Consider the following 13,242-nt stretch of genomic DNA (forward strand, 5'->3'; position numbering starts at 1 on the left):
ATCACTAGCAGCGTTGCAAAAGCTACCGATTTATCGGTAGATCTACCGATTTTGACCCTTGTCTACCGATATACCGATTTAGCAGTGCTATCTACCGAATTTTTGAATTTTCAACTAATGTAAAATAATTTTCTAAAAAAAAAGGTAAAATACTATTCTTAATACGGTAACACTAAAAGAAAACGGTAACACTATAAGAAAACGGTAACACAAAATCAATGCACGGGGACTTCTCGAAATTCTTCCCACCACGTCGAATATGACCGCTCAAATCCGCGGTGTGTTAAAACAAATTGTACTAACACGTCATATAATAGAGTTCTGATCGCATAATTATATCAAAGGGCATGTTAATATTACATGCTCAGATAATTAAGGAAAACCTGTTATTAGGTTACTATAAGATTGTAGAGTGAGTGTGTGAATGAGAGGAGTATATATTAGATGACAAGCTATCATCTTATGATGCTATTAGTGCTACGCTCCTTATTCCCGATTCGTTGACATCACCGTGTACATCATCAACTCCTCAAAATGTATGTTAACTTTAAATCGTTTATTGTAGACTGGCATTGTTTGGCACAACAACGTTGCACCAAACGTATTGTGACATAATTATAATAGTTAGACATATGCTGTCGCGACACTTTTTAACCAACTTCCAAAAAGGGAGGAGGTTCTCAATTCGACTGTATTTTTTTATGTTTGTTACTTCAGAACTTTTGACTGGGTGGACCGATTTTGATGATTTTTAATTTAATAGAAAGCTGATCTTTTGCCTTTGCCGTTTTTATCGATAACCATCTACAAACAAACAGGTAACAACACTATCGCTCGGCGACAGTGACTTCTCGGAAATAGACTCCGATCAGTCGCTCGACCGATCCGCATATTGTATGAGGGCGAGCGGCCTGTGTTGGTAAACAAATCGAGTCAACACGACCGATAATATTTGTAATTTTTAGGTTTAAAAAAGGTTTAAAAAAGTATATACAAGTAATAATGTGATTAAAAAATACTTACGTATGAAAATTAACGCCATGTTTTAGTAAATTTGACGTGGTAGATCTTTTTTTGCAGCAAAAAACAGAACAATTTGGCATTTTTTGAAGGACGTTGATTCAATCGCGCAACTAGATTTAGTCTAGTGATCAGTGCGGCTGCAATTAGTTTTATTGTATGAATATGGCCATTTGGCCTTATACTATGACAGAGGGGAACGCCTGTACATGGCTACTCCCCTCCGTGTTGCTCTTTGCAAATACCTATACTAAGACATGTACTTTACTGAGTGAGGTTGATTCTAGTTTTATAAAATAAAAATAATAATTATAATATCGCAATCAACCAATAACGCAATAAGTCCTGAATTCACTCGATTGCACTTGGGGGTGCAATACCGACCAAAACCCCTGCGGGAGCCTTCAGCCGCTTTAATTGGAGGGTCCCGGATCTGCAGACAACAGGATCCCTCCAGCGACAGGCTGGTATCAGCGAAAAGGTCAGACTTCTCCTCTATGGGGACTGTCCGGCTCACCTCTGAACAATCCCGGCAACACCATGTCTAGCAGGGTCGGGTTCCCATCCCGGCCCGACACAGGCACAGGGTAGTTACTGGAGACGCATTAAGTAGCGCCTCCTATGCACCTTCGTTCATCACCTGCGGACGGAGGCCTCGTTGGCGGCCTCCTCTCTCATCCGCTCGTCATTGTCCTTCTGGGACATTACTGTCTCGCAGAAGGGCAAAACACACGAGTTTACGCCGTTTTTGGCGTGAACTTATATAGGCATATATCCAGCAGTAGACTGTGATCGGCTGAAATGATGATGAATGATGATGAGAAGGAGACTATCATCTTCCAGGACTCGTCGTCGCCGAGCATCGCGGTGATGACGCTCGGTAGTGACAAGTCCCCTCCGAGGACTGTCGTCAGATCAGAGTTCAGATCAGGCGACGCAGCGCCGCCCATCTTGAACACACTTCGAGGGTGTGCTGGGCAGAGTCCACCGCCGCACCACAATCGTGACACAGCTGTATGTATCTTTCTTGCTTGGGTACACTTGGCAGTACCGAGTTCACCCGATACGAAAAAATGTGTGTGCGGTGTGCCACGAAAGAAATTATCCCTTCAATAAGAAAACAATCACGCTCTTATAAACAATAATTTTGGTTTAGTTTTAATTATTATAAGGTTTTTCACTAATAATATACATAATATGTATTTTGAAATAAAATTGTATGAAAGTTGAATTGCAAAAAAAAAAACCATCTACATCATAAATTAGTTAGAATAAAAACATTTATTGTTAAGAAATCTTCATAAAAAATATTTATATATTTTTTTAGTAGTTATTATTTATTAAGTACTCATTATTACTGCTTAATTTTTGTTATATAAATGAAATATGTACAACTGTACCATAAACATTTTTGACTGCAGAACGGAAGTGTGTAGATGAAATAAAAGTCAAATTTTACTATGGTCACTATTCCTCTTACGTAAACTTCGACAAGCACCGATTTTTTAAACGAAGAAGATTTCGAAACACTGTACATTCCTACGAACACTTTTAAAAATCGAACATGTTTTCTACCGTAGGTAGAGCTGGTCTTTTGGCCACAAGAACGGTAGTTAACAACTCCTTGGCAGAGAAGACACCTTTGGTAGCCGGAGCCCTAGTGAACAAACGTGATTATGCAGCCAAAGCAGCAGGAAAAGGTCAAGGTAAGGTGGTTGCTGTAATCGGTGCTGTCGTTGACGTACAGTTTGAGGACAATCTTCCACCTATCCTAAATGCCCTCGAAGTACAAAATCGTTCACCACGTCTGGTGCTCGAGGTGGCTCAGCATTTAGGAGAGAACACCGTTCGTACCATCGCTATGGACGGTACAGAGGGTCTCGTTCGTGGACAGCCCGTCCTCGACTCCGGCTCTCCGATCAGTATCCCCGTCGGCGCTGAGACTCTCGGCCGTATCATCAACGTAATCGGGGAACCCATCGACGAGCGTGGCCCCATCCCTACTGACAAGACGGCCCCTATTCACGCCGAAGCTCCCGAGTTCGTAGAAATGTCTGTGGAGCAGGAGATCCTGGTAACCGGTATCAAGGTCGTAGATCTACTTGCGCCCTACGCCAAGGGTGGAAAGATCGGTCTGTTCGGCGGCGCCGGCGTCGGTAAGACTGTACTTATCATGGAACTGATCAACAACGTCGCTAAGGCCCACGGTGGTTACTCAGTGTTCGCCGGCGTAGGAGAACGCACTCGCGAAGGTAACGATTTATATCACGAGATGATCGAGTCTGGTGTCATCTCACTGAAAGACAAGACATCCAAGGTAGCGCTTGTGTACGGTCAGATGAATGAGCCCCCCGGCGCACGCGCCCGTGTCGCCCTCACCGGACTGACCGTCGCCGAGTACTTCCGTGACCAGGAGGGACAGGATGTACTGCTCTTCATTGATAACATTTTCCGTTTTACTCAGGCTGGTTCTGAGGTATCTGCCCTGTTGGGTCGTATCCCCTCTGCTGTAGGTTACCAACCCACCCTCGCTACTGACATGGGTACCATGCAGGAACGTATTACAACAACTAAGAAGGGTTCCATCACCTCTGTGCAGGCTATCTATGTACCCGCTGATGACTTGACTGACCCCGCCCCAGCCACCACCTTTGCTCACTTGGATGCTACGACTGTACTGTCCCGTGCTATTGCTGAGCTGGGTATCTACCCTGCTGTGGATCCCCTTGACTCCACCTCTCGTATCATGGACCCCAACATTATTGGTGCTGAACATTACAATGTTGCACGTGGCGTTCAAAAGATACTCCAAGACTACAAGTCTCTACAGGATATTATTGCCATCCTGGGTATGGACGAGTTGTCTGAGGAAGACAAGCTGACTGTAGCACGTGCACGTAAGATCCAGAGGTTCCTTTCCCAACCCTTCCAGGTAGCTGAAGTGTTCACAGGCCATGCTGGAAAACTTGTACCTCTTGAAGAAACTATCAAGGGATTCTCTAAAATCCTTCAAGGAGAGTATGACCACTTACCTGAGGTTGCATTCTACATGGTTGGACCAATTGAAGAAGTTGTTGCTAAAGCTGAAACTCTCGCCAAGAGTGCTTAAACTCTTCCCTAGAAGTTAATGATAGATGGAATAGTCATTCAAAAAACTTATATTATTTATTAATTTAAAATTTGCATGTCTACACCCGGTATGAAATGTAAAAATTCAAACAAGATATAGCGGCATATGAAAAATGATCAATAAAATTTAATAATAATGTGGTATTTTAATTTATTTCTTAAGGAAATTTTCTTAAGTAATTTTTGCTATAATTTCTATTTTTGCAGCAAAAATAAAAAGAATGATCATATTTAAGCAGAAATGGAATATTTTATCTACACTTCCATGTCTTTAATCTTATATATACATTTAAATAAAATTCGGAATGTCTGTTTGTAATATTAAAATAACCACTTTTTTTTATATGCATATGCATGAATATACACGATACATATACCAAAATAACAATTTATATAATTTTTGTCTGTCTGTGTGTTGGTTTTGGTTAATCTCTGAAACGGCTGAACCGATTTCGACGGGACTTTCACTGGCAGATGCTGATGTAGTAAGGCGTAACTTAGGCTACTTTTATTTTAGAAATTTATTTTATAACTGCGAGAGATTTAACAAAAAATAACTTTTTGGTTAATCCCTGCTGAAAATTCTAAATAAAAACGATAATTTTTATAGGAAGTTATTGTAAACTATTTTGTTGAAACAGGGATTCCAAAATTTTCGAACAATTTTTATTTGTTGTTATCTGGGATATCTGGATCCAGATAACCCAGAATCAACAAATGCAAATTAAATTAACATCTTTTAAACATGAGTTTATAAATAAATTGTAAAATAGGATTCGGTAACGTAACGAACTAACAAAAACTATGAATACCACATAGTTTTTGTTAGTTCGTTATTATATTGAAAGATGAAAAGAAAATTTCCTATAACCTAGTCCCAAATTGTTAGGTTACACGATTTGTGGCTGTGATTTGTGGTCACAAATATGTTTATTAGTCGATAGATCAATATATGTTACTGTTCAGCGTATTATATATTTTCCTCTTCTTATTGCCTCCACTTGTCACAAGAGCGCTAGTTCATTTTTTACTGGAATCCCTGTTTCAAACAATAGTTTACAACTTAACAATAACTTCCCATACAAACAATGGTTTTTTATTTGGAATTTTCAGCAGGGATTCCACGCGAACGAAGTCGCGGGCACGGCTAGTCCTCTATAAAAGATTCTGAAACAGCTTATTGCCAACATTAAAACACCTAATGTTCTAATGACCATAATATCATCCAAACGGATGATAATTATTATTATGTTGTACAGAATTTCATAATAACCACTATTTTGTTTTTTTTTTTTAGGCACTTAGGTACTTACTGCTTGATACGTGTTATCTATATGAATTTTAAAAAAAAGAATGTGAATTTTAATAACTGAACTACAAAAAATGTTAATTACCACAACAATATATAATTCTTTCATTAATACTTAATTTATTTGTAAATACTGAGTAATGGATGATATTAGGTTACTATAGGACTGGCTGTTTTAATGTTAGCAGTAAGCTGTTTCAGAACTTTGAGAGGATTCATATTATGGGTGGCTCTCTTCCCGTGAGTGTCGTAAGAGGCGACTAAGGAATAACACAGTTCCACTACCACCTTGGAACTTGAAAAACCGACCGATGGCGGGATAGCCATCCAACTGCTGGCTTTGAAGTACACAGGCCGAAGACGGGTAGCAGCGTATTCGGTGCGACAAAGCCAGCCCTGCGGTCACAGCCGACTGCGATAGCCTGAAGTGTGTGAAATGATATATATATATATATATATATATATATATATATATATATATATATATATATATATATATATATATCCGGTTATTATAAATACCTGATAGCAATCGTTACTTATAGTAGGGAACAAAACCACCAAACCGCAGAGGTGTGGTGGATTACTCTGATTCTTCTTCTTCACGACGAAAGGCCTATGGCCAACAGTGGGATATTATAGGCAGAACCGTAAATAATAGGTACTTATTACTTTTTATTTTTCAACCGACTTCTAAAAAAGGAGGTTCTCAATTCGATTTTATTTTTTTTATGTATTCGCTCAGAATATTTTGCTGAGTGGACCGATTTCGATGGCTCCTTCTTTACTAGAAACGTGGTGCTAAGTAATAACAGTAAAATCATTATTAGGTATTTATTATTTTAATCCAACTGCTGGCTTTGAAATATACAGGCCGAAGACGGGCAGCAGCGTCTTCGGTGCGACAAAGCCAGCCCTGCGGTCACCAACCCGCCTGCCCAAGTGCCCAGCGTGGTGACTATGGGCAAAACACATGAGTTCACGTTATTTTTGGCGTAAACTTGTGTAGGCCTATGTCCAGCTGTGGACTTTATAGGCTGTAATGATGATGATGATTATTTGAATTTTGAGTAGTCTAATAGGAATATTATGTTAAGTGGTAGGTATATTGTATTATTAATGAATAAAAAACATATTTCTTTCAATATCGACAAAAACATACTAGAAGTTTTCATTCAAAACTAATCCCATTCATCCCATGAAACTTGGGATGTAACAAAACAGCGTAGTAAAAAAATTAGGTTTTAACCGACTTCGAAAAAAGAAGGTTCTCAATTAGATTATATTTAGTATTTTTTTTTTGTTTTACCACAGAACTTGACTGGGTGGACTGATTTCGATGGTTTTTTTTTTTTTAAATCGAAAAGTGGTGTCATGTGGTCCTATTTAAATTTAATTGAGACCTGACAGTACTTTTTGAGTTATATCTATTAATGCGTATTTACTGGACAATTTTTTTTTGTCTACCTACTTTTCGATGTAATTAAAGTCTTTTTTTTTCGATTTCAAACAAACACAATTATATGTAAACTATTTATCACGTATTACCCAAAACAAATCTTCCATAGAATTCAAAGAAATTAAATTTGCTTTACTTCAAGAAATCATTTTACATTTTCTTTTATTACAAAGGACCAAAGGTTTGACGCGTTCTACGTCTACAAAAGCCATTTGTGTGGTTAAAAAAAAAAAAAACTCAAATTTAATCGCTTGTCAATAATTTTACTTTAGCTGGGTATTGAAAGTCACTACTTTCAGATATTGAGTGCTAACCTAAATAGAAACAAATTATTGGTCTCTCTAGTAGTAGAAGGTTCTATTTCGATCTATTACTGTCAATCGTGCGCCTTTCATGATTGACTCCTCTCTTGCTTTCAGGGGCGCTAAACTGGTGAAAATTATGTCTATATTAAAAATCCATTATTTTATTAACTTTATGACAAAATTGACAACAGCTCAATGCAACCATGTGTATGTTATAGATACATATGTATAATTTTATGGACATATTATTAGTATTTTATGCAACTTTACTACCTAATGCCAGAGCCATCTTCTGCCAGAGAAGGTAATTTGTGATCATGCGTTCAGAAACTTGCAGATTTTATAAAACGACGAAGGTCTAGCATTCATGGGTTCTTGCTCTATAAAAATATTACAAAAATAATATTATTTAGTAAAAAAACAAGGCTTTTTTATTACTTATTGTTTATTTAACAAAGGTTTTATCGTTTTCCTCCAACACGTGGTGCTGCCTTTTGACTCACTTTGGCAGCTTTGGCTTTAGGGGCAGCCTTGGCTTTAGGTGCTGGAGCTGTGGATTTCTTTGCTGCTTTTGTAGATTTCTTCTGTTCCTTAGCAGCCCTAATAATTAAAAAGAAATTTATATATAAAAAATCTTCATGGAGAAAGAGGCGTATGCCCAATAGTGGATGTTACAGGCTGAATGTGAATGTGTATATAAAAATATGATACAAAAAAATTACAAGTATGCATATATATTTAAAAATTTTTTTGTTAGAAAGCATGTTATCTATGAATTTAAAATTTTAGATTAGACATAATATAGTAACAAACAGAACCAAGTGTAGTTGAAAACAAATAAGTTATACAGTATACTTAATCAGAAATAATATTATTAACTTTATAATTTTTTAGCTTTCTTTTTGAATTACAATCTTTTCAGTAGTATGACGGATGTTCCTTCATTAGATGGTATACAAGTTACTTAACTTAAAAAAACATGTTATACATAATGAATCATTAATATACATCAAATATTATTAATTTTTGTTCTTGATATCCATCTCTAATTCTGCCTGTAATGTATACTGTATCAGCTTTTGTTTCTAGGCTCTACTTCAATTAGGTACAGGTCATTTGTAACAGGCCTAATTAACAATGAAGGTTTGGCTTAACACTTGGCAGGCTACATTTTATATCAATTCTAACAACAAATATACTCACTTAATAGCTTGTTCTCTTTGGGCTTTCCTGACTTCAGGTTTCATGTTTCTCTTGGCCATGATATCGCTAAGAGATGCACCGACAATAGCCCTCTGGAACTTTTGTGTCCTTCTAGTGCGCTTCTTGGTCTGTTCTTCTTCTTGACCTTTCTTGAACTTGCGCCTTTGGAAATAAATTTCATTTTATTATAAACTATGCTTTACTATAACAATGGGTTAACATTAAACACAATGTAAATATTGACAAATCCAATTCATGTTAAAAGCACATGTAAGTGTCAAACAATGCACTTTTAATCTTGTACCTGATCAGACACTTACTGTAGAAATGACCTAGCATTTTTCTCTTCTACTATAAACAGCTGCTACTATATTCAATTTCAATTAAATTTTAAATAATATAAGGAGAAATAATCATGTAGAATCAGATTCTACATTTGTGTTGTATACTAGAATACTATTTTAGACAAAACATCACCAAAAAATAGTAATATTATAATTTATGTGTGTAAGTGCATATAACTATTTAACGATATTAACTAACTATAGTTTATTTCATGTAAAATATATTCTTTACTTATAACCAAGGAGTTTAATCACCATGATAGTTTTACATACTACATACCTGTACAGAACAGTCCAGGTGACTTTACGAGGATTCCTCCTCATAAGATGTGCAGCCTCACATTTTGAGTTCAAGAATGTGAAAGTCTGAAAAGTAATGAATTAATTACAAAAAGAAATTTGAAATAAGATTAAATCAAAAAAGATTTTTTTTTGCAAATAATAACGATATTGGTACAATTTATGTACTTATAAAAACTGTTATAAGATATGTAAGTATAGAGGTAAAAGATTCTAACCTAAGCGTCAAAACAACGTTAGTAATTTAATTTGTGCATTTCTTTAAAGTTCGTCGTTAGTTTTTGGATGTGTAAATTGCTAGGAAAACAAATTTACTCTACAAGAATAGTGATTTAAATAATGTACTTTACCTTGCCATCCACCTTAACCATGGTTTTCCCATGGCCAGGGTAAATCTTGTAACCACTGTAAGCACAGAGTCCAATCCTGCAAATAAAACACTCATAATAAAATTAAGTCACTTCACCAAATAGCTACATTAAATACATCAAAAAACGACATAAGATTTGTGAGATTTAATGAAATTCAAAATTGCAATACAAACGTACTTCATTTTGACTTCTGTTACGAAAAGAGAAAGAAAAACTTTAGTGTTGACAGATATGAAAAGAGTATATAGAATTACAGATACCTTATAAAATATAAATTCGTTACTATCGAACGAAAATCGAATAGTAATCGATATTTTTAAGGTAATAGGTATTTAATTGTAAAATCGTTGGTCTTTACAAGGCAACAAATTGAGAAATTGATATTCCTATACAGTTATAATCGTCGAAATGTCTATTAAGAAAATAATATTATATGATTATTAAACAATTTTAAGCTTTAATCAGAAATTAAAGGACGATGGACCAGGGTATATCTTTTATAAATATTTTTTTATATAATACAGATTCTTTTTAATTCGACAAGATACTATCCGACGCAACTTTTTTTAAGTTAGTAAAATTGTTTAACGTCCACTCGTAAAATAGGTGCACGAAGCCGTCGAGTTTCTGAAAACAGCCCGTGTTTAACAATAACGTCCACTCGTGTGTAGTGTGTGAATGTACCTTGACCCTAGTGTTTACGGGTTCAATATCCGTTCGGACTTGATATTTGTTCTTTCCAGTACGTTTTCATATTATCTGATCTGTAGTTTTGGGTTTTCCCATCATGCCTCGGAGTGCACTCGTTATTCATAATAGGAATATATATCCGCCAACATACAGTGGCCCTACGTGTTGCCCTACACGGATTTTCAACAGCGGAATTTCACACGTTACAGTCTGAACTAATGAACTAACCAAGAAATGGAAAAAAAAAATTAATGTAGTCGATAAAAATCAAACCACAAATTATGTTTTCCAAAATAATGTTTTTTTACAGTTTTAATAACAAAGAATAATAATCATAATAATTCGACAATCGACAGATCCTTTCTTTTTAAATCTAATTTTTTTAATATTCAATATTGACAGTTCATAGATAACGAGCCGGTAACCTCCGTGGTCTCTGGCGAGCTTGCGGTGTCGCTCGTGTTGCCCGCGTTACATTAAATATTTATTGAGATCCAAACTGAGCAATGGTTGAAGATCTATCCATTATCAAATTTCAAAACAGATGAAACCATAAAATTCATACTATAATTTTTTTTCTTGTGGATTTCCTTACTACGCCTCGGAGAGCACGTTAAAGTGTCGGTCTTCGGCTATTGCCTGTTATCATATACGACGTTAATTTTCGGTAAAATAATAATTGAACATCACTAACTTCCAATTGTCAATTTGTCATTCTAAATTATGATATCTGTGGTCTTTATTTTTTTTCGCTACAGGGATTTAATCTAAGAGTAAATCAATAAACATTGAAATGATTTGCTCAGACTTTTTAGAGTTTCAGGTTTGTCATATAAAATTATTTTGCAAAAAATAGATAATAATTCGCAAAGTTGTATGAGTACTCGAACATCATTTTTAATTTTCTTACGGTATAACCAAAAGATAACCTCTAAACTAAAAGTCGGAACCGAACTTTGATTTAAAGTTTTCATTTGTAGGTATGTTTATTTCTTTCAGGATGTATTGAAAAAGATGCGAGTACTAGATGACAAAATAGTATACGCATTAAATACATCATTACCCACAGAATCATTCAAAAGTAAAGTGGATGCCTCATCGGCTTGCCAAAGTTTATTCGACCAGATACAAAAAGGCCATAGTGAAAGAGAAAATGTTATAAAAAATTGTATCATTGCAACAGCTGAATCTGTAAAAAAATTAAAAGCTGCTAAAGAGAGCGCTCCTAACGATTTCGATATTATTAAAAATCTTAAAAGTGAACAAAGGAAAGTAAGTTATATTACCTTTTTATCAATGTTTAGTTTATTTTGTATATATAAATTTGTTTTATACCAAAAATTGTTATCAGACAAATTATTATTATTATTTAGCATAATTCAAATCTATAATATTTATCAGACATGTACCATAAAATGGGGTTAAAAAGCACCATTTCAAAGTTCACACGATAAGTTTTCTCTATTATCGTTGAAAAATAATTGAGTATTTCAGAAAAGATGAAAAAGGGAAAAATGCTAGGGTTGCAAAAATTTATAACAAAGTTTAGTAGATGGGTAGATAATACAGTCTGAGTATCACACTTCTTCATATATCTTATACTATACTGACGTTAGACAGATTTATAAATAGGTTTTTATTAATTTCATTAGATGAATTACTTGTTTTATACTCTTGAAATGCAATATTTTAGTCTCTTGAGTATACTTCTTGTATTGTTTCATTTGTTTTTTATAAGTTCTGAGTGTATTACTTTGTCTGAATTTAATAATTACTATGTACCTATTGAAATACACATTAAAAGAAAGTAAGAAGGCAGTCGAAATAAATCATAAATAATAACTCCTAAATAATTAATGGTGAAAACCCTATGTCTATTCAAACTTTACTGCTCCTAGTTTCTAGTAGTCACTCCTTATTTACTTCTTTTAGCGTGCCTATTTAAACTCAAGTATTTTCTATTTACCCTCTTACTGCAACTTTTAACCGTGCATCAAATTGAAATTATTGTTAATAGTTTACAATATTTTATATTTTAACATATTTTACTCATAGTTTTAAATATTTTATAATTTATCATATAAATTGATAATATTAATGCCTATCTTTTCGTGAGTCTATACAATAATAAATTACTTGTTATTCAAAACTAATTTTGTCAAGTAAATATCAAAACTTTTGTAGATTAACCAAGTTTTGAGAGTCACTAAAAATAAATTCAAGAAGGTATATCAATATTATATGTTCATTATATCAATTTTTTTAAAATTTCTCACTGTTTTAGCGATATTAAAGTCAAGATGAGATATTTCATTATATGTTAAAATTGGTCAGTTTCGTCTTATTGATACAGCAATTCTTAGTAACCACATCATGGTAAAGTGTGTAAACAATAAAATTCTTTGTTTTGCCAGTTACGCCTTTTACAAACTGAATTAAGTGTGGAAGAAGTGATTCAAGAAAAAACAACTAAGTTATTTACAGAGAAATGCAGAAGTTATTATAAACCAGCAACATTATGAAGACTGATTATAATGCATTTGAATGATGGATTTTGTGTACATAACTATATAAATAGATTTTAGTTGCCAGTTGTTTTTTTAATTATTTTCCACTTCTACTATTTTTATTTAATTAAAAAAGGAAGTAAAAATATTAATTTTATCATCTATTAAATTTTGATCTTTGTATAAAAAGATATTTTTATCTTTATTAATCAAGATTTTTTGTATTGTTATTAGATTAGACCTGAATCTGATATTAAACTTGAAGTCTCCTTATTAATAGTAATTTGAATTTTACATTTAAAAATAAATCAAGTTGACATTAAGATTAGATACTTAGGGGTTTGTGCCGTAGCCTAGTTTAATTGTTAATTTAGTGTGTAAATTTAATATAATCTAAAATGTTTATTAAAAAAATTAGATTATTTTACTTAATTAAAAACTTCCTTCCTTGTAAATAAAAATATATTTATCAGCTAAGTTATAAGAAAAATGCTGTACCATATTTTCAATAAAGAAAACAGTTTAGATAAAAGAAAGACTGGAAACTAAAAGTCTAACATGGTTTTGCTTCTAGAGTTTCCGATCCCTGAGGAATGGCAGGATAA

At 34.1% G+C, this 13,242-nt stretch overlaps 3 protein-coding genes across 5 annotated transcripts; 2 read left to right on the plus strand and 1 right to left on the minus strand.

Moving 5' to 3' along the window:
- Positions 1-2,499: 2,499 nt before the first annotated feature.
- Positions 2,500-4,286, plus strand: LOC123655390 (ATP synthase subunit beta, mitochondrial). Its single transcript, XM_045591203.1, has one exon. The coding sequence runs from the start codon at positions 2,585-2,587 to the stop codon at positions 4,127-4,129; it is 1,545 nt and encodes a 514-aa protein (XP_045447159.1). The 5' UTR covers positions 2,500-2,584; the 3' UTR covers positions 4,130-4,286.
- A 2,858-nt stretch (positions 4,287-7,144) lies between these two features.
- Positions 7,145-9,151, minus strand: LOC123655393 (60S ribosomal protein L24). Of its 2 annotated transcripts, XR_006743391.1 has the most exons (4): positions 9,050-9,151; positions 8,426-8,587; positions 7,496-7,822; positions 7,145-7,346 (listed from the first exon to the last, which is right to left on the minus strand). XR_006743391.1 is itself a non-coding variant. In XM_045591208.1 (3 exons), the coding sequence occupies exons 1-3, from the start codon at positions 9,091-9,093 to the stop codon at positions 7,684-7,686; spliced, it is 345 nt and encodes a 114-aa protein (XP_045447164.1). In that variant the 5' UTR covers positions 9,094-9,151; the 3' UTR covers positions 7,145-7,683. The 2 variants fall into 2 exon arrangements, 1 of the variants encoding a protein (XP_045447164.1); XM_045591208.1 differs by having other exon boundaries at positions 7,145-7,822.
- A 1,687-nt stretch (positions 9,152-10,838) lies between these two features.
- LOC123655391 (protein MIX23) lies at positions 10,839-12,721 on the plus strand. 2 transcript variants are annotated; one of them, XM_045591204.1, is made up of 3 exons: positions 10,839-10,953; positions 11,130-11,402; positions 12,545-12,721. In XM_045591204.1, the coding sequence occupies exons 1-3, from the start codon at positions 10,924-10,926 to the stop codon at positions 12,650-12,652; spliced, it is 411 nt and encodes a 136-aa protein (XP_045447160.1). In that variant the 5' UTR covers positions 10,839-10,923; the 3' UTR covers positions 12,653-12,721. The 2 variants fall into 2 exon arrangements, with proteins under 2 accessions (XP_045447160.1, XP_045447161.1); XM_045591205.1 differs by having other exon boundaries at positions 10,860-10,953; positions 11,111-11,402.
- The last annotated feature ends 521 nt before the right edge of the window (positions 12,722-13,242 follow it).

This window comes from Melitaea cinxia, chromosome 7 (genome assembly GCF_905220565.1).
Source record: "Melitaea cinxia chromosome 7, ilMelCinx1.1, whole genome shotgun sequence".
Classification (NCBI taxonomy): Eukaryota; Metazoa; Arthropoda; class Insecta; order Lepidoptera; family Nymphalidae; genus Melitaea; species Melitaea cinxia.

What these genes read in the sequence shown, in the direction of transcription:
- LOC123655391 (XM_045591204.1), top strand. Translation starts at nt 10,924, where the DNA reads ATGATTTGCTCAGACTTTTTAGAGTTTCAG. An exon ending in CAGACTTTTTAGAGTTTCAG is followed by an intron (nt 10,954 to 11,129) that starts GTTTGTCATATA and finishes TATTTCTTTCAG; the next exon opens with GATGTATTGAAAAAGATGCG. An exon ending in TTAAAAGTGAACAAAGGAAA is followed by an intron (nt 11,403 to 12,544) that starts GTAAGTTATATT and finishes TTGTTTTGCCAG; the next exon opens with TTACGCCTTTTACAAACTGA.
- LOC123655393 (XM_045591208.1), bottom strand. Translation starts at nt 9,093, where the DNA reads ATGAGGAGGAATCCTCGTAAAGTCACCTGGACTGTTCTGTACAG. An exon ending in ACCTGGACTGTTCTGTACAG is followed by an intron (nt 8,588 to 9,049) that starts GTATGTAGTATG and finishes TTATTTCCAAAG; the next exon opens with GCGCAAGTTCAAGAAAGGTC. An exon ending in CAAAGAGAACAAGCTATTAA is followed by an intron (nt 7,823 to 8,425) that starts GTGAGTATATTT and finishes TTTAATTATTAG; the next exon opens with GGCTGCTAAGGAACAGAAGA.
- LOC123655390 (XM_045591203.1), top strand. Translation starts at nt 2,585, where the DNA reads ATGTTTTCTACCGTAGGTAGAGCTGGTCTTTTGGCCACAAGAACGGTA.